Below are 22,156 nucleotides of genomic sequence, written 5' to 3'. Positions count from 1 at the left end.
TGCTCTTGCAGCACCACCAGGTGGACCCCACCCCAGGGTCTTCCCAAAGGGGTCAAGTTCCTGGGACCCGCCTCCAGCCGGCCGCCCCGATCCTGAACCTCCTGCGGGAGGGGGAGGCCCAGGGTCCTGGCCCGTCCTCTCCCAACCCTCCCAGGGCTGTCGGGACGCCACCTCCACCCCGGCCACTCGGGTCCAGCTGGGGCCCCGGGGCACGTCTCTGAGGTGGCCCGTGTGGAGGAGTGTGCCCCGCGTGCCTCTGCCTGTAGCCCCCCACCTGCATGGGCCAGGCATCCAGTGCCAGTCGAGCCTGGGGCAGGGGGTGCTGCGCTTCCCCCGGGCTCCGGGCCTGTGCAGCCAGTTCTCCATGCTGAGACCTGCTTGGCCATGGGGCACACAGGGCGCGGCCAGCCAGATCCAGGCCAGACCCCAGCCCCGTCCACGTGGCCGTCCACGTGGCCGTCCCCGGCCGCCCGTAAGGTTCTCCCCGATCCTGGGGAGCAGCCCTCGTGAGGACCCTGGGCGTCACCCAGCGGTGCCGGACCGAACCGTACAGGCTTCGAGGGCACTCTCTCTCCCCCGGCTCGCTGCCCCTCCTTGCCCAGTCCCGCCTCCCTGCCTTGCCCCAGGCCAGTCACATCTGACCTGTCCATCCGCAGACCTGCCCCTCACCAGGGGCTACTCGGGGAATGCGACCCTGGAGCCAAAGAGGCCTCGGAGGGAGTGGGGGGCAGGGGCAGCGGGGGCCCCTCCCTCCTCCCTCCTCCGTTTGTCCCGCGCCCTCGCCCCACTCCTGGCCGAGGCTGCTCTGGGCCTCGGGGAGGGCCAGCCCTTGCACCTCCAGCAAGGACCACCGACCGCTGAGAGACCCCGGAGGCCACACAGCCAAAACATGCCAGGCCAGTGGCCCCTGCCCACCTCCCCACACTCTCCACCCCAGTGCCCGTCCTGAGATGGCCAGAGGGGACTCCAACTGGGGTGCTAGGCTGAGGCCAGACAGGTGCGGGCCCGCTGGGGCCCCCTCTCTGACTGTGGCCAAGCAGGTGGGGGCAGTCTCTCCGGAGACAGGTGCTGAGGCGCAGAGACCAGGGCGGCTGGGACAGATCCTCCACCACTGCCCCTTAACCTGCTTCCCCTGCCCCCTGCCCCGCAGCAGGCCCTGCTGAAGCACCGCTGCTGGGAGAGCCCAGCCCAGCAGCGGGCTCAGAGCCAGGGATCGCCCGGGGGTGCAGTCCACCTCACGCCCGCCCGGCCCGGGCAGACTTGGGAGTGGGCCCGCTGTGCTCTAGGCCAGTCCCGGGGGGTCTCTGCCCTCCCTGCCAGCTCAGCCTCTGACACCCAGGTTTGCTATGAGCCCATAGGGATCCTGACTGTCCCTCATCTCCTGCCCTCAGTTCTGGGCAGTTCTGGGGTGAGGATCAATTCCCTAAGAAGGTGTTTCTGGCAAGGGGTCTGCGGGGTCTGGGGCGTGAGTTCACAGCAGGCGAGGGCCAAGCGAATGGGAGCCGGCAGAGCCGGCAAGGCGCTGTCCATGGTCAGGAGAGGCAGAGGCAGGTCCAGCCACATGCGGGCCCGCAGGCTGGCCCCTGTGCTCCCACCTCCCGGCAGAGGGCCTGGCCAGGACTGGGCACATCCCAAGGCCCGGAGCCAGCAGGAGGCTCACAGGCCCTTTCCCAGGCCTCCCGGCCGCTGTCCAGATGCCCTCCAGCTGCCCTCACATCGGGGGCCGTGAGTCACGCCTCGCCAGGGAGACCCACGGGAGACACCGTCATCCGTGTTTTCATTCAACAGACATTTAATGACGACCTCCGTGTGCAGGGTCTGGGCCTCCTACAGGGTGCCAGCGGAGGGGCAGGGCTCCTGCAGGGCCCACTCTGTGGGGTGGACAGCCCCGGGGAACGTGTCCACCTTCCTGGAGGGAAGATGCAGTGGTGGGTCTGGGACAAGGGCTAAGGCCCCTCTCCCCACTCCACCCAGGAAATGACTCAGCCCCCGGGGAGGGTGGATGGACGGAGGGACACACACACACCCTCAGAGCCATCCGTTCACAACGGGAGTCAGAAGGGCCAGAGAGGGCAGGGGCCTGGTCCGGGCCACACAGCTCCGCTCGATGCCCACCCAGGGAGGACCCCACCCTGGGGCTGCCAGGCCTGTGCCCTTGGCTGGGGGGAGAAGGGGAGCTCTCGGGGCCCTGGACTGAGGGCCTAGCCTGGGTGTGTCCTGCAGCCCCAGCTCAGGCGGGGCCCGGTCTCCCGGCCATGTGGGCCCCTGGGTGGCTGTGTGTGCCAGGCGTGCACGTGTGTGTCCTTGTGTACCCGTGTCCCTGTTTGGCTGTACGCCTGTGGGTGCCTGTGACAGCTGTGCACAGTGGTGTCCCCGTGAGCTTGAGGCCAATATGTGTGCCCCGTGTGCCCCTGGAGTCTGCGCACTGGTCAGGGGGAGAGTGTCTGTGTGCATGGTGAGGGGCTGTGTACACAGAGGGGAGCCTGTGCATAGAGAGGAGGGTCTGTGAATATGGGAGGCTGTGTACACTGAGGTCCGTGTACACTGGTGGGTCCGTGTACATGGAGGGGTTCTCGCACACGGGTGTCCCTCCGAGCCCATGCCCTGGGCGCGTGCTCTGGGCAGCGTTCATTTGCACTTGTGCACGAAGTAACCGGTGATGTAGCCCAGGGTGAACACGACCCAGAAGAGGGCCACTCCACCCAGCACCTTCAAGGAGATGCCCAGCTTGCCCGAGCACAGCTTCCAGGAGACCCTAGAGTGAGAACCGCAGGCACGTGAGCCCCAGGTGGCCCCCCCGTGCGGGGGGACGGGGGGGGCGGCTGGGGGAGGAGAAGGAGTGGGCCCCGGGCAGGTGGGCTGCAGAGGAGGGCAGCCCGGGCTCTCTGGACTGGAAGACAGGAGGGAGGGGAGTGGCGGAGACAACGGGGAAGGTGTGGGGCCCGGGTCTGCCGAGACCGCCTGGGGTGGGCGCCCAGTGGGCGCAGAGCAGAGGATGGCAGGAGGGATGGGAGGGGCCTGCGTAGGGCCAGGGGGCCCCTCCTCCCCAGCCCCTCACCTCTTACAGCCCGAGGCCTCCTCTGCGCCGGGCCCGCTGGCCATGCTGACTTCATCCCGGCTGCTGTCCTCCCACCTACTGTACTGGATGCTGCTCTCCTGGGGCTGCATCCTGGGGGCCACGGGGCTCTGGCAGGAGGGTCAGAAGGTGGGCTGAGCCTCCCAAGACACACTGTTCCGGTGAAGCCAGGGGCAGGGTTCCGTGCGGCCCTGCTTTTGGGGTGAGGGTCTGCCTGGGGGCCGTGACGGGCCAGGTGGGCTGGCTCTTTGCCCGCATCCTCTCAGCCAGCTTAGGAGGTGACCAGGATGCAGAGGGGTTAGGCCACTTGTCCAGGGTCACGTGGGAGGAGGCAAGAGGGAATTCCAACCGGGAGTCTGAAAGTCTGCAAACCCTGCCCTCAGGAATGCGAGAGGCTGCTTTTCCACCCGGCCTGCTCCCCCAGGGGCGGGGCGGGGGGCCCTCCAGGCACAGCTGCTACCACCCTGGAGGGCCCCTGGCTGGGGCCAGGTCACCAAGCCTGATAACTAACGGCCTTCCCTCCTCCCATTCCTGCCAGATAAGGCCCGAGAGCCATCCCTGGAGGCTAGGAAGGAAGGCGACGGGGCAAGCGGGGCAGCCGGACTGGGGGCAGCTGGTACGGCCTGTCCAGTAGGGGGAGGAGGCCTACGCAGCAGCAGCAGCTGTGTCCTCTGGCCTGTCCGAGTTGCAGCCCCTCCCTCACCCACTGCTGTGCCCTGCTGGGAGTCCAGGGGCTGAGACTTTGCTCAGCTCCCTCCAGCCTGGGAAAACCTGACCTTTTGTCCATGGAATCTGGGACACAGAGGCTTAAAAAGCACAGTGAGCCACTTAGCAAGAAGCCAACCCAGAAACTCAGGAACTCAGGCAGTTCTTAAACCTCCAAAATGCTTCCACGTTTGCCCTTTCCCAAATCCCAGGCCCATGGGACAAAGGAAGGGAGCTTGTCTCAAAGCCACAAAGCCTGTCCTTCCTGTGGGATCCTGTGCTCTGGGGTAGCCATGCAGGCCGGGTCTCAGGCCTGGGGGAGGCCAAACATTTGTTGAGCATGGGTTCTGCTTTCCCAGGGTGTGTCCAGGAAAGGGGCTAAGGGCCAACTCTTGTTAGTTACCTACCTAATGTCCACCCCCCCGCTCCTGTGGCCAGAGTCCCCATCTTGTTCCAGGCAGCAGTGTGCCAGCCCAAAGTGACAGTCATGGGCTAAGACAAGCTTAATACTCTGACCCCTGCTTTCCCATGTCACCCAGATGTGAGCAAGGCGCTGGGGTGCAGCAGGGGGCAGGAGGCTTTTGCTTTCATGAATAAAAGAACAGCCACTTCCTTCCTTGAAGTGATGGCTGGAGCTGAGCAGCCACTTTGCAATATGGATATCCTGCCACACCAGCCCAATGGTGCTGAGTCTCCAAATCCACACCAACTGCCCACCCATGGGCTTCTTGATCTGAGGAGGTCAAGCTCAATCTGTTCAAGCCTGGGACAGTGGGTTCCTGTTATTTGCAGCAGAACAAGCTCCTGACTGACATGGATGATGGTGGCCCTCAAGTAGTCCTGGTTGGAGAAAGCCACCAGAAGGTGGTGAGGTGCTGGAGCTGAGCTTCTGAGGGCTTCGTTCACTTGCTTGTAATGGTCTGTCCAACCCACACGCGACGGTCACACAGTGTCACAGGACCCTGGGGCTGTGCTGCCTGGCAGGGACACCTGCTAAGCCCTGGGACCCTCAGGGGTACCACCGCCTCCTGGGAGTGTGTGGGGACAGAGAGTCCTTGGCACACAGGGGCTGCATATACATTAGACCCCTTCACCCCCAATGCACCTCCAAGGAGCCCACAGCTTACAAGGGGAGAGTCCTGGCGTTGGGGGTCGAAGCTTCTGTGGTCCAGGAAGATGGTCAGAGCCCGGCCAGTGGATCTCACCTCCTCCCAGCCCGCAGTTCGGGATCTGAGGAGTCTCAGATGCCTCCAACCTTAAAGAAAGACAGAAAATAAAGAAAAGGTGAAGAGGAGCGAGCGGCGCTGCCAGGGGCAGGGAAGGGAAAGGGGCCCTGGGGCGTCCCGGGCGGCCAGCAGGAGCAAGGCAGTTAGCCTCAGGGTCTGTGGGCCCGGTACAGCCTCAACCCCGCCCGCACCCCAGCAACTCCTCTCTCCCGGGCCGGCCGCTCGCAGAGGCCGCGGCCTAGCGGGGCGGGGGGCTGCCGAAACCAAGCCCACGTCCTCCTTCTACTCGAGGAAACCGCACCCCGACCCCGTGTCTCACCTGGCTCGACAGCCCCTGGCCGTTCCGCGCGCCGCGGACGTGTCCCTGGCCTGAGGGGGGCGGGGCCTTGGAGGGGGTGGGGCCTGGTGGGTGGTGGGGCCTGAGCGGGGGCGGAGCAGGGCTGGGGTGGGCGGGGCTAGGCGGTGGGTGGTGGGGCCCGGGGAAGGGGCCGGGCAGGTAGGTCGGGGCGGGGCCTGGGCTCGATGGGCGGACACAAACGGGGCGGGGCCTGGGGCCGTGGGTCGGCGGCCGCCGGACTCCGGGAACGGGGGTGGGGCCTGGTGGAGGGGCGGGGCCGTTCCCGGGGGCGTGGCAGGGGCGGAGCAAGAGGAAGGTCCCCACGCCTTCCAGGAGGTGCGTGCTGCAGGGGCGAGGGGCAGCAAGGGCCGCCGGGGCAGCCGGGGCCGCCGGAGCCGCCGGGGCAGCCGGGGCCGCCGGAGCCGCAAGGGCCGCAGAGCGCGCCTCTCTCCAGGGCCTCGACCCCTCCCAACTGTGGCAGTTTCCCCGCCGGGAACCGGGCTCGAGCGCAGAAGCGGGCTCAGTGGGGGGAGGGGGGATGGCGAGAGCGCCTGGTTAGAACCGAGACACCGGACTGTTCTCGGGGGCGCCCAGTCATCGGGTTCCCCAGCCGCCAACCGGCCTTCCGCTCGCTCTGAGCGGCCAGAGGCCTGGCCGGGGCGGCCATGCGCGAGCGGGCGCTGCGCGAAGGAAAGGATGAAAGGATGCGTGGACAGGTGAGGGTGGAGAGCAAAGGGAAGAGGCCGAGGCCTGACTAGGTGCACCACGTGTTTGTGTGCCGGGCACAGGTCTCTGTGAACGACACTGACAAGCGTGCCTGTCCTCGCAGATCTTTCATCTCAGGAGCGATGGATGTGAACAGAAGTGCCACAGCCCGACCCATCTTCTTCCACGGGGTCGCACCAGCAAAACAGTGCCCCAGCTGGGGAGCCCCTGACAGGGGAACCCCCAAAGGTGTGTGCGGCAGAGAAGGACCGCTGTGGGGTCTGAACCGAATGCGGTGGACAGGAGCCGTCTCAGGCCTCCTACACCTGGGACCACCAGAGGGCACCCTGCTCAGCGTGGGGTCTTCCCAGGAAGGAGCCAGGGGTGCAGACTGCTGTGCTGACCCCCCACGAGTGAGTTTTGGAATGGGGGTGTCCATGTAGCCCAAGCTCCCCTGTGTGTCCTAGTGAAGGAGGAGGTGAGACGGTGGCCAACAGCAGGTGTAATTCTGAATCTGGGCGCAAGGGTGAGGCCATGGGGGCTGACGGAGGGGAAGGGGGGGCACACAGGGCACACCCAGGCTGGGTCCTGGCCTCCGCTGGCCTGGCTGCGCCTGGGGTCCTAGTTGGGCCTACTTGGAGGTTATCTTCTTGGACTTGCTGGGCGAGGATAAGATCTCCGACTGCTGCAGGGGGGGCACTTTGACCCCCTTCTGTTTCAACTGGTTGTAGTAGTCAGTTCTCTCTGAGATGATCCTCTAGAAAAGACATGCAGCAGCATGAGCCCAGCCCTTGCAGGCTCCTGGGACACCGCCCTTCCCTCCCCGAGAAGAGGCTGCCTCAGTGCTGTGCTGGGGAATATTTACAACCTGTTCTCCAGGGGAAAATAAAAAGCTCTGGTTTGTAGCATTTGCCAATTTCTGTTCTGAAAGCCCTCCCACCACGGCTGATCCAGGCACAGGGGTGGAACCACAGAACTCGGAGCTGGGGAGAGATGCCCACCACCAGCTCCAGGTCAGCTCACCCCTGGGGTCTGCCCCAAATGCACTTCTTAGTCTTCTGGGAATTGCTGGGAGCCCAGACTCCCAGAGACCTCAGAGGCCGTCAAGTCTTAACCTCAAGTCCCTTCTGTCCTGGGCGCAGGGAAAGCTGTCCCACCCCTCCTCAGCCTCCTTCTCCCTGGCCCATTGCTGGTTTGTGTAGGGCGTTGGCAAAGGAAGGGGGTTTTCCCTGGCTACTTGGTGATGGTGATGACTCCTCCTATCCCCCTCCCACCTTCTCTCTCCCTCCCACCTTCTCTCTCCTTCCTCCCTCTTCCCCTCCCACAAATGACAGTAACCAGACCTCAGGTCCCAAACAACAGAGACCTCTCCTCAGGTCCCCATGCGGAGGTCCCCTCTGCCCTGAGGACTGTGGCCACCCTACAAGAGCACCATTGACTAGGGGCCCGCCCCACCTCACAGAGGGAAGGAACCAAGCCCCAGGGAAATGTGGGCCGGTGGCAGGTCATGGGTAGCTGCTGGGGTCTAAGGCTGTGCTGTCGAAGGAGGCTTGAGGCCCCGCATGGAGCACCTGTCTTTCAGGTGCTTTCCTCCCGGAGCTGTGGGCCCCGTGATGCCCCCTGGAAGGCAGGCACGCTGTCCCGGGTACAGAGGGAAGCTCTACGGCTCAGCGAAGTCAAGTGACCGGCCCGCAGCTTTGAAGCTAAGGTCCAGGAGGTGGTGACTCACTATTGCCGCCCCAAAGCTGCACTATTGCCCCTACACCGCCCTGCGCCTCTGAGGCCTCTGCCTGTCAGTGAGGAGCTGGCATGGACTAAGGCCGGGGAGAGGGTCCGTGCCAGACTCCTGGCTCCGCAGGCATTCCAGCGGAGGCCAGGCTGAGGTGCAAAGTAGCATCCTTGGAGGAGGCTGAGCTGGGCAGAGCCTGGGGATGGGTTCCTGCTGCAGGAACATGCCCAGGACCCAGCAGTTTGGTCCCCTCGCTACTGCACTGGGTGGGTTTGCAGCAGCTGCTGCTGGGCGCTGAATGCTGAGAGCAGCTCGGGGACATTGCCACCCGTTAGGAAGACCTAGTCCCCTCTGCCTAAGCAGAGAGAAAGGACTGTTCTGGGGTCACATAAAAGGGTGACACCACCAGGACAAGAATGGGGGTCCCTAGCCTCCCATCCAGGCCTCTCCCCTCTGCCCCCAGCTGCAGACCCTGGAGCTCTGGCGTGGAGACGTGGCCCCGGGAACAAGGAGGCTGAATATACCTGCAAGGCCTCCAGGATGTCATTGTCAGAGATCTCGGTGGCCAAGGACTTGAATCCTATGGTGGTGAAGGTGGCCTGGATGATCTTGTTCCTTAGTCTTTCGAGCTGTGAGCAAAGGGAAAATAACCAAGCTCGCCTTTAACGGAGGAAGGCAGCATCCTCCACACCTGCCACCTTACTGAGGTTCTAGGGAAGGTAGACCTGGCCTCATTTTTCCTGGCTTTAGGAATTGGAATCAGGGTGGGAGAGGTCAGCGTGGTCGCCTTAGAGCTAGAAGGTGCCAGATCACAACCTGGACCCAGGAAGCTTAACACCGAAGTGCAAAGACTTTCTACCACACCAAGTTTTGTTTGTTTGTTTGTTTTTAATTGAAAAAGCAAAACCTGCATGTGGTCGAAACAAAACAAAACAAAAGCTCCAAATGACCCCCAGACCTTCCCCCCTTCCCTGAAGGAGCTTCAGCCACAGTCTCCTGCTGACCCCCAAGAGACTGTCAGTGGCGCAGAAAACGTCCTGCAGACTCCGTTAGCCCCCCTTTGGTCATTGTACTCCCTCCCTTCCTCCAGGCTGTGGGCATCTGTATTAACCAGGCGTTAACCATGTGTTAACCATGCGTTAACCAGGCGTTAACCAGGCATTAACCAGCAGTTAAGCAGAATGGACCACTGAGGCTGTCTAGTCTTTTTCTGCCATCAGCATCCTTGTGGTTGCTCAGGGCCCTAGCCCACCTCCCCAGAGGTGAGCGAATCATGCCTCCCAGTAATTTCAGAATAAACTCCTCCGATATGCACCCCAGAAGCCCTCACACAGTGTCCCCCAAGTCACAGTGACAAGCTCAGCTCCAGCTTCTCACCCTCAGTGTCCGGGAGCCCTGCCGATGTAGAAATGCTGAGGGAGAGCCACACTGGAGAGATGTGGCATTGCCTAACGCCATGCAAGTCAGTCCACTTTGCCTCTGGGACTGGGATGCCACAAGCCCCTGGACCTTGAGGGGGCAAGGGGCTTCCTTTCCTTCTTTCCAACATGGATTAATGCCAGCTCTGTGCCAGGCACCACGCTAGGTACAGGGGTCATGAGGGAAACGGGGGCTTGCCCTCTGTACCAGAGGTGGCTCCTGCTGGGTAAGGGGTGGTAGTCACCTGGGGCAACCATCCACAGTGCCCCACACCCGGGCCTGTCTCAGGCATCACTCACCGGTCATGGCACTACTTCCTGCCAACCCCAGACTGAGCCTCAGAATCTTCCTCAACACAGCATTCTGGGCTCTACCAAACCCACTAGAAATGGAACCATCTATACACCGTCACCCATCTAGCGATATAGCTGGGAATGCTGCTGGATGGAAACACAGTTTTATAAAAGATAACAGGCAAGGGGGAGGGGCTCAGTGTTGCTGTCAGCTGGCCAGCAGGAGGCCGGCCCCAACAGGACGGAGAGCACGGCTGGTTACAGGTGGCACTCCTGGTGGGTGAGTGGGGAAAATGTTATTTCAAAAGCCTGCACGCTCGGGGCCTTTACCTTGGCTGGTTTTGGATCTAAACCAAGTCAGATCTTCTCTGACGGGTCCCTCCTAAATCCCCCGCCCGTGCCTTTGCTCACATCTGATGGGGGGCTCAGAATGCGGACCCTGCACTTCACACCCTACCACCACGTCCACGCAGCTCTGGGACCTCAGATGGACCATTTACCCTCTCTGCTGCGGGTTCCTATCTATCAGGTGAGGACACTCATGAAAGCCACAGCCCAGCTTTGCTAACAGGGTTGAATGCATTAATAAATGCTCAGAACAGCACCTGACCCACAGCAAGTGCTCTCTAAGTTATACGTGGATGGCATTATTACTGCTTCTCTCCTTCCTGGCTGGCCACCCTCACCCCTGGGTCCCTTTCACAGCACAACCCAAGGGGCTCCTCCATAGACAAAGCCCCGACACCCAGCGCCCTCCGGCTCCTACGTCTAAGGCTGCCACGCCCACTGCAGCCTTGCCCCCACCTCCACCAGCATTCCTGGACACAAGGGGTGGGGGGGGTGAGCCAGAGCACCCATGCACAGTCCCCGGGGTGGGCGGTGGGCGGCGCTGGGCGAGGGCCCCGGAGCAGGGCCTCAGGAGCGGGGAGCCGGGCGTACGTACCCTGGACTGGGCGCTCTCCAGGGCCACGCGGGCCTGCTGTTTCTCTTGCTGGATCATCTCGTTCTTGCTCTGCATCTCCTCCTGCAGCTGCTTCCGCCTCTGCAGATGGTCCTGGCTCTGGTTCACCTGGGCCTGCAGCTGGCTGACCTCGGCCTCCAACTCCGAGATGGTCCGTCCCCGCTTGACCAGTTCTTTCTCCAGCTCTGACACTCGCTGGGGGGCGGAGAGACGGAGCAGTAGGCCCACCTGCCCCCACCTCCTTCCCCTGAAGACGGCCACCTCTCCCTGAGCTCCTCAAGTCAGCCCGGCCCCGGCCGTGGCAGGGACCCCGTGGGTGTTTGTGCTTCTGGCTTTGCTGAATGGGGTGCTGCCCAGCGGTGAGGGATCTGCCAGCTTCCTCTGCCCCCACCGTCACCCTCCGGGCCCGCAGCCGCCCCCTGGCCACCCCGCGGGCACCTGTCGGAGGAGGAGGTTGTCTTTCTCCATCAGTCCCATCATCTCCTCGTGTTTCTTGTCTTCCCGGAGGTTGGAGAACTGCAAGGCAGAGGGCGCTTCGCTCAGGGGCTGGGGGGCGAGACACCAGACAGCCCCCTCCCTGAACCTCAGGAAGACGAAAGCTCCGCGGTTGGTTTCTTCTGGACTGGGGGCGGGGGGGGCGGCACCGAACACACTTGGGAAGCTGGCTCCAGAGCCAGCGGTGGGGGGAGCTGTCAGAGTCCCTGGGAATCTCAGAAATTGGTGGTGCTGGGCTCTTCTGGACGCGGAGACCAACACGACGAGGAACATCGTTTCAGAAACCAGGAGCCGCAGACTCGTCCCTGACCGGGAGCTGCCGTGCGCCCGCCCCTTTTCCACCTGACAGGAGACTTGATGCCGGGGCGGGGCGGGGGGGGGGGGGGGCCGCAGGGGGTCTCTGGCCTGGGAGATGCCAGGCTCACTTGGTGGAGACCCCCAGCTCCAGGTGCAGGTTGTGGGGGCTGAATGTGGAGACTGCAGCCTCTGCCCGACTTGGTCCTGAAACACCGGCAGCTGGGACTTTACTTTCCGAGAAAGGAATTTTCCGTTTCCCAGATTCCAGGAGAATCTGGGCAAACCAAGAGGAGAGACCCAACAACATGACCACTGAACTAACTCTCCGCTGAAACGCCCAAGACCAGCTCTCTGCCGTGAAGCACAAAATTATCACTCAAGGGCTCAGAGATTCCAGGCAGCTCTGACCTTGGAGCAAGATTCTTGCAGGAATAACAGAAACCAAAAACAGACTTACAAAAGGAGCTTATAGGAGATAGAAATGGCGCAAGAAGCCAAAACCCATAATTATCACTTACTTACACTCTCAGCCAGGTCAGAGACATACTGCAATTGAGAAACAAAAGGAGAGTATGCTTCCAAAAAAGCCGGGGAGGAACATTCAGAGAACGAAAGCAAGATCTTGGGAACTGTAAATGAGCAAAATTAAAGCTCCGGAGGAGGGCTGTTGCCAAAGTTAAGGAAATCTCTTAAAAGTGGAACAGAAAGACAAAGTGATGAAAGGTAGGAGGGAACAGACAGGAAGGAAAAAAGAGACCAGAAGGGGAGGTCCACTGGCCGATTGATGGGGATGCCAGAAGGAGGATTCAGAGGAAACAGAGAGAATGAAATAAAAACTATATAAACAAAGAAAAATTCTAGAACTGAAGGACACATGTTTCCAGTTGCCCATTGAGCGCTCAGGACAAATGAAAACAGACCCTTAATAAGAGCCAACTATGGAAGCTTCTGCACACAAGGGACAAAGGCAGGATCTTGCAACTTTCCAGAGAGAAACCAAGCACCACCAAAAACTATGTTGTAAGAAAGCACAAGAGTCAGGATGAGTTTGGGCTTCCCACCAAGAACCCTAGAAGCTTGGACACGTGGAGCAATGCCTTCACACTGCTGAGGGAAAGTGCTTGCCATACCGGAATTCTATTCCAACCAAATTCTATTAATGTGTAGAAGAAGGACATTTGCAGAATGTCCTTATGATGTCCCCCAAATTTTACCTTCACTCATCTTTCTCAAAAAACTACTGAAGGATGTGCTCCAGTAAAAATATGGGAGTAGGTCAAGAAAGAGAAAAGATGTGTATGGCAGCGGCTTTAAAATGTGGTTTATGGATCTTGATACTCTTTCACAAAACGTGTGTTTCAGTCACGTGCGTGTGCACCTGATAACCGTCTCAATGGTGTAAATGCAACGTCCACTCACTGACGCTGTGATGGAATAGTATGGGGAGGGGGAGGAGTTCCCGGGCTGGGGAGGCAAGCGAGGAAAGAGGGAAGCGTTAGATGATGCCAAGATGGAGAAACGTCTAGAATGGGCATTGTAAGCATGCAATCCCGATACGAAGAGCCAGCCTTCAGGAATCAGCTAGAAGAGTTGAAAGCAGTTGTCTTGGGGGATGGGCAAATGAGAAAGAGAAGGGTCAGACTCCTGTTTCGCATAATAAGCCTGTGGAACTGTTTGGTTCCTTAAGCTATGTAGTTTGTGCACGAAAAACTTGGATAAAAATAAAAGCTAAAAATGCTTCAGGGGATTCCCTGGCGGTCCAGTGGCTAGGACTCCACGCATGCTTTTGTTGCCGAGGGTCCGGGTTCCATCCCTGTCGGGGAGCTAAGATCCTGTGAGCCATTCAGCGTGGCCAAAAAATAAAATCAAATTAAAAAATACAAATACAAATGCTTCAGTGCATTGGCGATTTCCCTAAGGTCCGTGGGGGTCTCAGCCCTGGGACCCAGGGGCCAGGAGATGCTTGAGAAATGGCCAGGAGCCCAGTGGCCCAGGACACAGAGATGACTGCTGGGGACAGAGGGCAGTGCAGAGCACGGCGGGGCAGGGTGTGAACCCCAGCTCCGCCACTATCGGCTCCCTAGTCAAGCGCCTCCATCAGGGGGATGGGACGGACGGCACCGGTCACAGAGCCGCAGAGGGAGGACGCCTGTGACGTGCCGGAGGACACGGCCACCTTGTCGGACATGGCTCGCAGCTGCTGCTTCCGTTCTCGCAGCTCCTTCTGCAGCGCCTCGTTCTCCGTGTTGAAGCTCTGCAGTTGGGACTCTTGGATTTCCACTTGTCGTTGTAAAGACATGATGGCACCTGGGTGAGGCGAGAGCGAGAGGGGAGGAGAGGGCGCTGGTCACCGCGTCATCCCGAGGGCTCCAGGCTGAGACTGCAGGCTGAGGGCTACTGGCTCCCAGCCCGGGGCTCCAGCGCTGCCGCCACATGGTCCCGGCTGAGAGGGACGTGGGGCAAAGCCGGCAGAGCCGGGCACGCCCGCTGCTGGCCCCGCCTCATCATCCTCCAACTTCCCACCTGTTGCCAGGGAGTGTCTGGTCCTGGTGATCTCGAGCTGGAACTGGAGCTCCTGGACCAGCTGCTCGTACCCCTCCAGCTGGGCTGTCAGCTCCCCCTCGAAGGTGTGGGCCACGGAGGCAGCCCTCTTCCCGCCCGCGGCCTCCCCCTCCGCGGCGCCCTCCGCGGCCACCACCATCGCCGCCGTCTCCTCCTCCTCGCCTGGCTTCTGCTGCAGAATCTCCTTCCTGCTGGCACTGGCCCTCGCCCCCTCGTCCGCCGCCTGCTCGGCCTCCCATTCCAGGCCTTCTTCCTCCTCGTAGCTGCCTCCTTCCAGGTCCTTGCCTCTGTCGGTCACGGCGTGCTCTCCCTGCATCTGGGGGAGGGACGGGCATGCTGGGCAGGACTGTGGGCACCCCTGTGGAAAGGGGCTCAGCCATTCACGGGGGCGGAGGGTGCACTGCGAAGGGGGCCCCTCAGGGGGAGGGGCCGGGGTTACACCTCCAGGAGCTGCCCCATCACCCCTCCCCTGCTCCCCTCCAGTGCGGCCGAGGGTGTCGCCTGGGCGAGGACCCCCGGGTGAGGACGGCAGGTGGGAGCCTGTGGCCTGGGCATCGCACGGGCAGCCTGGGAGAGGAGGCCCCGGCCCACCCGCACCTGCTGCCTGTGCTCCGGCTCCTCCTCGCCTCCAGAGAAGGTCCTAAGGGTGCTCAGTCTCCCCTGCAGCTTCGGCGCAGACTCCGACGGCCGCTCCTGCAAGAGGCCCGTGGGAGCCTCGGGGTTTCAACCTGCACCTTCAGCACCCCCAGGGCCGCGCCACCGAGACCTGTCTTCCTGGAAGGGGGACACACCGTCCTCCTGCCAAGGGTGCCCTGTCGGTGGGCAGGGGGCCATAATGTGCAGATGGCAGCCCTGGGGGGCCGTATGGTTTCTGGCTCCGCCCCGCCCCCCGGAGCAGCCCTGGCGAGTGGCCTGGCAGTAATGAACCCGCTTGTCTGGAGGAGTTGGGCGGGGGTTCAACCTCAGACGTGCCCACAGGTCACTGCCCCGCACTGCCCGCTCATGCCTGTCTGACAGCCCCCAGGAGCCCGGGGAACGGGGGTCACAGGACGAGGCTTCCAGGTCTCTCCAGACTCCTGCTGCCCCCGCCCACCAGTCCCCCACCATCGGTGCCTGGGTAGCTTTTTCTGGTGGCGGCCAGAGGGTCCGGTGATGGTCGGAAGCCTCCAGCCCCCACTTCACGCGAGGACCCAGCATAAACACTGGCTGTATCCCCAGACGTGAAAGAAGTCAGCTCTCAGACTCGGTGACTGCTCCCCTGGGCCACGCAGAGCCCTACCCCGACCTGCCTCCTCCAGGGCGCCCCCTAGACCTGGGGGAGGGGCCCACTCCGATGTTACAGGCAAGGACACGAAACCTCCACAGCTAAAACAGTTCAGGCTAATCCAAGCCACCGCTGCCTGCGGAGTGCCTGCCTCTGCTCACCCTTGTGACCTCGCTCAGCAAGGCCTCCTGGCTGTTGCTCTCCAGGAGGCATTTCAGCTGCTTTCTCAAGGCCTCCCTCTCCTCCTGGAGAGCCAGGATCTCCTCGTCTTTCTTCTGAACCTGCACCTCCAGCTCGGAGAGGCGCTGGACTTCCTTCCCCAGTGCAAACAGGCACCGGTCCTGGGCACAAACAGGGCAGCGCTGGGCACCGTCAGGCCACTCAGACGCGCCTCCAGCACCGCCGGCCGCCCGCAGAGCAGCAGTTCCAGGCCCAGGAAGAGCAGGCCCGCTGCCCTGGACACCCCATCCGCCATCCCCAGCCACCTCCTGCTTAAGGGCCACCCTTGCCCGGGGATCTCCTGGCAGCCTCCCCTCCAGGCCTGACTCCCAGTCAGCCCCCAGGTGTGACCGAGGACACCTACCCAGCACCCCCTCCGAGGGCCACCTCCAAGGGGCTTGTCAGGGCTGGGCCCACTGCCCGTCAACCATCCACTCTCAAAATCTCCATGCCTTCAATTATTCAAAACTGAAGATAAAATAAAGGTGTTTTTGGACAAACAGTAACTGGAAGAATTCGTCGCCAGCAGAACTGGACAACTGAGAGAAATACTAAAGGGGATTCTCCAGGCAAGAGGGAGGGGGTCAGAGACAGAATTCTGGAAGGAAAAGATAACTAGGGGTCGTCCAAATGTCTAGGAGTTAAGTGATAGGCTTCCACGGAGCCCACGAGTCCAAGAAGAAGAGTCACAAAGGGAGTTAGAAAATATTCTAAACTGAATCATAATAAACATTTGGACACGTCAAGACGGGCGAATAAAAAGCTGTGATTAAGGACAGATTTATAGCCTTCGAATGCATGGATTAGGGGAAACAATGGAAAATCAATGATCCATCTCAAGAATTCAGAAAAAGAACTGGAAATTTAACCTAAAGAACATAGCACGAAGAGAATCTTTAAAAATCAGGGCAAGACATCGGATGAATGGGTAAAGAAGATGTGGCACATATATACAATGGAATATTACTCAGCCATAAAAAGAAATGAAATTGAGCTATTTGTAATGAGGTGGATGGACCTAGAGTCTGTCATACAGAGTGAAGTAAGTCAGAAAGAGAAAGACAAATACTGTATGCTGACACATATATATGGAATTTAAGGAAAAAAAATGTCATGAAGAACATAGGGGTAAGACAGGAATAAAGACACAGACCTACTAGAGCATGGACTTGAGGATATGGGGAGGGGGAAGGGTAAGCTGTGACAAAGTGAAAGAGCGGCATGGACATATATACACTACCAAACGTAAGGTAGATAGCTAGTGGGAAGCAGCCGCATAGCACAGGGAGATCAGCTCGGTTCTTTGTGACCGCCTGGAGGGGTGGGATAGGGAGGGTGGGAGGGAGACGCAAAAGGGAGGGGATATGGGAACATATGTATATGTATAACTGATTAAATTTGTAAAATAAAATAAAATAAAAAATCTTAAAAAAAAAAAGAATAAATAAATAAATAAAGGTCAGACAAATTTAATGGAAAAAAAAAATCAGGGCAAGAATGGATGATATAGGGAGATGGGGTGGTGGGGAGAGGAGGACAGGGCAAATCGGCAACATTTTAACATTCGGGGAATCTGGAGGGTATACGGGAATTAGTTATAGTATTATGTTAAAATAGTCATGGAGAAATCCCATTTCTTCACCCAGGCCATGGTGATTTAAACACCATGTGTCCAAACCAGATGTGGTTCCCGGGAAGGGGATGCTCCTTTCCTCTGGGGCTGCTACAGGTGGTGCTACCTACCACAGGGCAGACGAACACAGAGGTGAGGGAACGAGGACCCTGAGGACATGCTGTGAGCCCCTGGTGGCAGCCCAGCCTGCAGCCCTTCCCCTGGAATTCCTTTTCCTAGCAGCACTGCAAAGAGCCTCCTTTGACGTATACCTGTGAGACTCTATCTAATTATATCCCCAGGCTATTTTCCAAAAGTGGAATTGCTTGTTCCAATGGTATCGATGTTTTTAAATTGTGAACTCTAAAGAAAACAAACTATGAAATCTATCATACAATTAGAGGTACAGTTTAGGGAATAAAGATAAAATGAATACTCATGGACCCACACTATCAGAGCTCGTGAGTCCCCGTTGTGTGCCCACCAACTACCCAGCATTTTGTGTGACAGTTCCATAATTGTCACTAGAGCTTCACGAGCTTAAAACAAAAACAAAAATGTTAAAAAAAAATGAAGCTGATTCTAAGAGAAGACTTTTTTTTTTTTTGCGGTACGCGGGCCTCTCACTGTTGTGGCCTGTCCCATTGCAGAGCACGGGCTCCGGACATGCAGGCTCAGCCGCTCCGCGGCATGTGGGATCTTCCCAGACCGGGGCACGAACCCATGTGCCCTGCATCGGCAGGCGGACTCTCAACCACTAGCGCCACCAGGGAAGCCCCTAAGAGAAGACTTTTAACATTGATAAGACTGGTGGAGAGAAAAAGAGAGAAGGCACAAGTTAATGATGACAGGAACAAAAATAACAGGCAATCTTCTGCAGAATCTTCTCCAGACTTTGGAAGAATAGTGCTAAGAGACTCCTGTGCACAGAGTTAGGCTCACAGATTTGAAAATTTACATGAAATGGGCACATTCCTAGAAAAACATAGCTTACCAAAACTGAAGCGGGAGAAAAGGAAGTCAGAATATCTTAAAAGGAATTGAATTTGTTATTTTAAAAACCAACCCTGTAAGAAATTGCCAGGTACAGATGGCTTCAATGATGAATTCTTCAGAATTTAACAAAGCAATAACACCAACCTTATGCAAACTCTTCCAGAAAATAGAAAAAGAGGGAAAACTTTCCAGCTTTTGTTGTTGTTGTTATGAGGCCAGAAAACTCTGACACCAAAAGCAAACAGGGAATGACAAGGTGGGTAAATTATGGGCCAGTCCCTCTCATAAACGTGGATGAAAAAATGATACCACGATGAATCAACCCGTAGGTAGATCTTTGCCCATCAAGCTGACTATTACTATTTTAAAGAATATATGGATGTTGAAGGTCTTGACTCATGGGGGGAGCTGTGTAAGAGTGGGTGACGTCCAGGCCAGCCTAAACTGCCCCCCACAGGGATGAAGATCGGCAGGACCTCGGCTTGTAAAACATCTGATTCGTAGAAGCCATGGGAGGGGGTCTGGATGTCAGTTCAGGCCATGTCTGGGACCTGCTTACACAGCCAACCAGATACTAGAACAAGAGCCCCCAGGGTCGGCCACCCTCTCGGGCAGGATGTGGAGCCGGGGCGCCAGGACCAGGATCCATGCCTGGGCTCCGCGCTCGGCCGTACCTTCTCGCGGATGACAGAGATGTACCAAGGTACCCACTTCCTTGGGTAGCTCTGCCCTAGGACCGGGTTGCTGGGGGCCGGGCTCAACACCTGGGATTCACTCGTCTTCCAAAGATAATTGAACTCGCAGGCACTCTTACTAAAGGGAAGCCGGCAGCCTGTCAAGAGGCAGGGAGGGTGGGTGTCGGTCAGACTCTCCCTGAGCTGAGTTGCCCCAGATCTTCTGTAACATCCCCCTTTCAAGATTCCCCCTGAAACCTTTCCCTGCGCAGCTGGGCTCCTCCACATCCTCGTCCACCCCCTACACCCAGCCCGGTGTGTATGAGAGGCATCAAAGCACCCTTCAAGATTCCCAGAGCCTGGGGGTCAGGACAAGAGGGGACATCCTGACTCTGCCCTGTGCACAGGGGACACTTTTGAGGTGTTTCCTTGAATTCAGGTAAAGGAGACGTCTGGGGGTGGATTTCACCTCTGGATGAACAAAAGTGTTTGTCTGTAGGGACAGTGCATGTAGGTCCCTCTAATCAAGGAGAGATGCATCCCAGGAGCCTGTGTAAGGTACACAGGGCCAGGCAGGCGGTCCTAGGAAGGGAGTTCCATGGGGCATGATCGGGTGGCTCTGCAGGGAGCAGGGGTCCCTGCAGGTGAAGGCAGAGGACCTCAGGGCTGGGGTCCGAGGAGAGAACCCCATGGGTCACACATGCCCCAATGCCCAGCAGGCCCGCCCTCACCGTCCACCTTCATGTCCAAGCCCTCCTGACCAGAGAGCAGGTCCTCAGTCACCTTCCAGGTCTCAGAGCTGACGCACGTGTCCTCGGGGAGAGCAAGAGTCGTGGCTGAACCTGCAGGATGGTAAACGTGCCAACAGATGACGGCTAAGGCCGAGTCTTCCCAAGAACTCCAGGACAGAGACTAGTATTTCTTTTCCTTTTAAATGTTGGGTAAGGTTTCAAGGTGGTTTTCTCAGCGGATGCACAGGACTGGACTATGCGACTGAATCGAAATGTAGTTCTGTTCCCCTACCCACCACTGGTGTGTCCACCTGAAACTGACCAGGTGCAACTTAATCTCTGCAACTTGGTGCATCCCCTTCCCTGGAGGGCAGCCCCGTTCCCTCCTGCAGAAGTGGCTCCTCCTCTAAGTCCTGGAGTGTTGGCTGCTCTCTGAGGCCCTGGCACTGAGAAAGGGAAGCTTAGAGCCTGGATGGGTGGGCGGGGCCCTACTTTTGCCTGACTGCCGCCTGAGATCCACGGACAGGACCCCAGTTGCTGGCTGCAGGCACTTGGCCTCAATGTCAACACCATTAAGGAAAATGCCCTGTGTGGGGAAATGGGAGTAGCCTAGGTCCTGGAGCTGGAGGTCTGGGACGACACCTGGCCTGACCGACGCCACTCCGTGACAGCTGGGCGCCTTAGCTGCCCTCTCGGAGCCTCTTATACATATCAGAACAACGTAGGCTTAGACGAGAGGCTTGCTAAGGCTCCTTTCAGGGCTCGGTCCCTAATGAGCTGCCTTTGGCCCTATGGACCTCTTTCCTGAAGCTTCCAGAATCTTCAAACTTCTCCTCCCCTGTCCCAACTCTATTGAATCTTGGTGAGTGAGACAATAGAAAAAGCAAGAGGGCTGGGAGACCAGAAATACAGGCCTTTCCTTCCCTCCCTCCCCCCTCCCACTCTGGCCTCAGCTGAGAGCCAATTTCAGAAGCAGCAGCTGTGGCCACTGCACACATCCCCTCTGGCCACCCCCGCAGGCTGCTGTGTGCCAGGACCCCGTGCGAGTCCCGGACTCCGATGGGTGGGTTGGGTGGTTGGGGGGGTGCCCACGTGGGGGCCCACTGGGCACGCTCACCAAAGTGGGTCATGGACGTGGACCTGGTGCTGAACTGGGGACAGCCCGGACGTGTGAGAAACTTGCTCCGAAGCGCCTCCATTTCAGACAGGAAGCCGCTGTCCTGGGGGCTGGTGTCCTTGTTGAAATCTCTCTGAGGAGCAGGAAAATGAGACCAGCAGGAAAAGAGGGACCCGGGAAGCCCCTCTCCCATCTGCTGGCGGAGCGCCAGGGCCTGGCCGTGTGTGCCGACCACAGTGGGCTGTGCCCTCCCAGAAAGCTGGGTGCTTGATGAGGGCCGTGGGGACCTTGCTTTAGAAGTTGCAGTCGGCTGAGCCCAGAGCCAAGTCCACTTAGGAGGCCCCTGGGGAGTGCGGTGGCTCTCCAGTCTCCGCCAGCGCGTGGTACCTTCCTGAACCTTCCCGCCCGCACTTGCTCTTCCTTATTTTCTCTGCTCCCCATTCCCTCCTTCTCAAGACTCCCCTAAGGAAGGCTCAGAGCAGACACTGCATCTTCTCTCCCAGTCTCCATCCACTCCCAGAATCCACCCTTTGTAATCCATCAGCCAAGCTGATTTGGGATGCTCTTATTAGCCCACCACCCTCAAGGCTTTTCATCCAGTGGGAGAAGCAGGTCATCTCCTGATGACCTGCATGTGGCCAGGCCATCCCTTCTCCCGAGACTCCGCACCATCTTCCTGTCGTAGCGGTTGATGGCCTGAGCTGACTTGCTGAGGGAGTGCTCTTTTTGGCGAAGTTTCCATTCTGGGGTCTGTTCGTTCCGGCTGGCCACTTGCCGTAGGGCGATCAGGCCCTTCTCTAGCCAGTTGGGCACCAGACTTTTCTTCCTGGGCGTGCTGGCTCTGATCGGTAACATCGGGAACATGGAGCAGAGGGCCAAGGTGGGCTACCTGAATGATGACCTGGACCTGTCCTCCGGGTCTGGAGCAGGGTGTCGAGGGGAACACAGCCCGTCACGGATGTGCAGGGCCAAGCACAGGCCGGGAGAAGACCAGCTTCCCAAGCTCCACATCCTAAGGGGTCCTGGGAGCAGTCTATGGCATCACAGATGTCTCCATAGAAACATAGAAATAACGCCTGTCATCTGTCTTAATTTTCTGCTGGGAAGGGGAACCATAAGCGGCTTCGCTGTACACACAGAATGTTACAAGCACAGGAGAAGTGCCCCGAGGCATTGGCAGCCCATTCTTCTGTATTTTTTTTCCCCATCATTAGTATTTCACCTTATTTAACAATCTGACACTGTCAATGGCTCTGATGTGAACACTTAACCTTTTCAATTAAAGTCCACACTTTAGACATATTTCTTAACACCTGAATACTCTATGTACTTCTTTTTTAAAAATAGAATTGGGATAGCGGAAAGAGACTTACTGTGATTTTGCTAAATTCCCACCATCTGATTCTTGGACACGCAGGCCTCAGGCTTGCAAAGGACACAAAGAAATGGTGTTGTTTCTCTGCATCCAGGCTGCTACTTGAAAAATTTTCTTTCTGGCCACTTCATGTTTCTCAAACTGCACTTTGATGTCGAAAACATTCTCTTCAGTGAAAGCAGCCAGACACAAAAGGCCACATAGTGTGTGATTCCACTGATTTGAAATGTCCAGAATGGACAAATCTACAGAGACAGAACACATTGATTTCCTAGGGCAGGAGGGAGGGAGGAGCGGGGAGTGACTACACGTGGGTCCCGGGGTTCCTTCTGTGCGGGGATGAAAATGTTCTGAAGCTGGATA

The 22,156-nt window shown here is 58.6% G+C and overlaps 2 protein-coding genes across 2 annotated transcripts; both read right to left on the bottom strand.

Moving 5' to 3' along the window:
• Positions 1 to 1,470: 1,470 nt before the first annotated feature.
• SMIM1 (small integral membrane protein 1 (Vel blood group)) lies at positions 1,471 to 5,378 on the bottom strand. Its single transcript, XM_060088854.1, has 4 exons — positions 5,327 to 5,378; positions 4,909 to 5,036; positions 3,059 to 3,186; positions 1,471 to 2,755 (listed from the first exon to the last, which is right to left on the bottom strand). The coding sequence occupies exons 3-4, from the start codon at positions 3,166 to 3,168 to the stop codon at positions 2,629 to 2,631; spliced, it is 237 nt and encodes a 78-aa protein (XP_059944837.1). The 5' UTR covers positions 3,169 to 3,186; positions 4,909 to 5,036; positions 5,327 to 5,378; the 3' UTR covers positions 1,471 to 2,628.
• Positions 5,379 to 6,680: 1,302 nt separating this feature from the next.
• CCDC27 (coiled-coil domain containing 27) lies at positions 6,681 to 21,273 on the bottom strand. Its single transcript, XM_060079479.1, has 12 exons — positions 21,088 to 21,273; positions 20,419 to 20,551; positions 19,302 to 19,412; positions 18,571 to 18,728; positions 15,231 to 15,410; positions 14,403 to 14,498; positions 13,767 to 14,121; positions 13,420 to 13,550; positions 10,890 to 10,967; positions 10,434 to 10,646; positions 8,303 to 8,407; positions 6,681 to 6,806 (listed from the first exon to the last, which is right to left on the bottom strand). The coding sequence occupies exons 1-12, from the start codon at positions 21,271 to 21,273 to the stop codon at positions 6,681 to 6,683; spliced, it is 1,872 nt and encodes a 623-aa protein (XP_059935462.1).
• Positions 21,274 to 22,156: the final 883 nt, after the last annotated feature.

This window comes from Mesoplodon densirostris, chromosome 2 (assembly GCF_025265405.1).
Source record: "Mesoplodon densirostris isolate mMesDen1 chromosome 2, mMesDen1 primary haplotype, whole genome shotgun sequence".
Taxonomy (NCBI): domain Eukaryota; kingdom Metazoa; phylum Chordata; class Mammalia; order Artiodactyla; family Ziphiidae; genus Mesoplodon; species Mesoplodon densirostris.
Note: the sequence above shows the minus strand (reverse complement) of the source record. Positions and strands in the feature narration are given on the sequence as shown.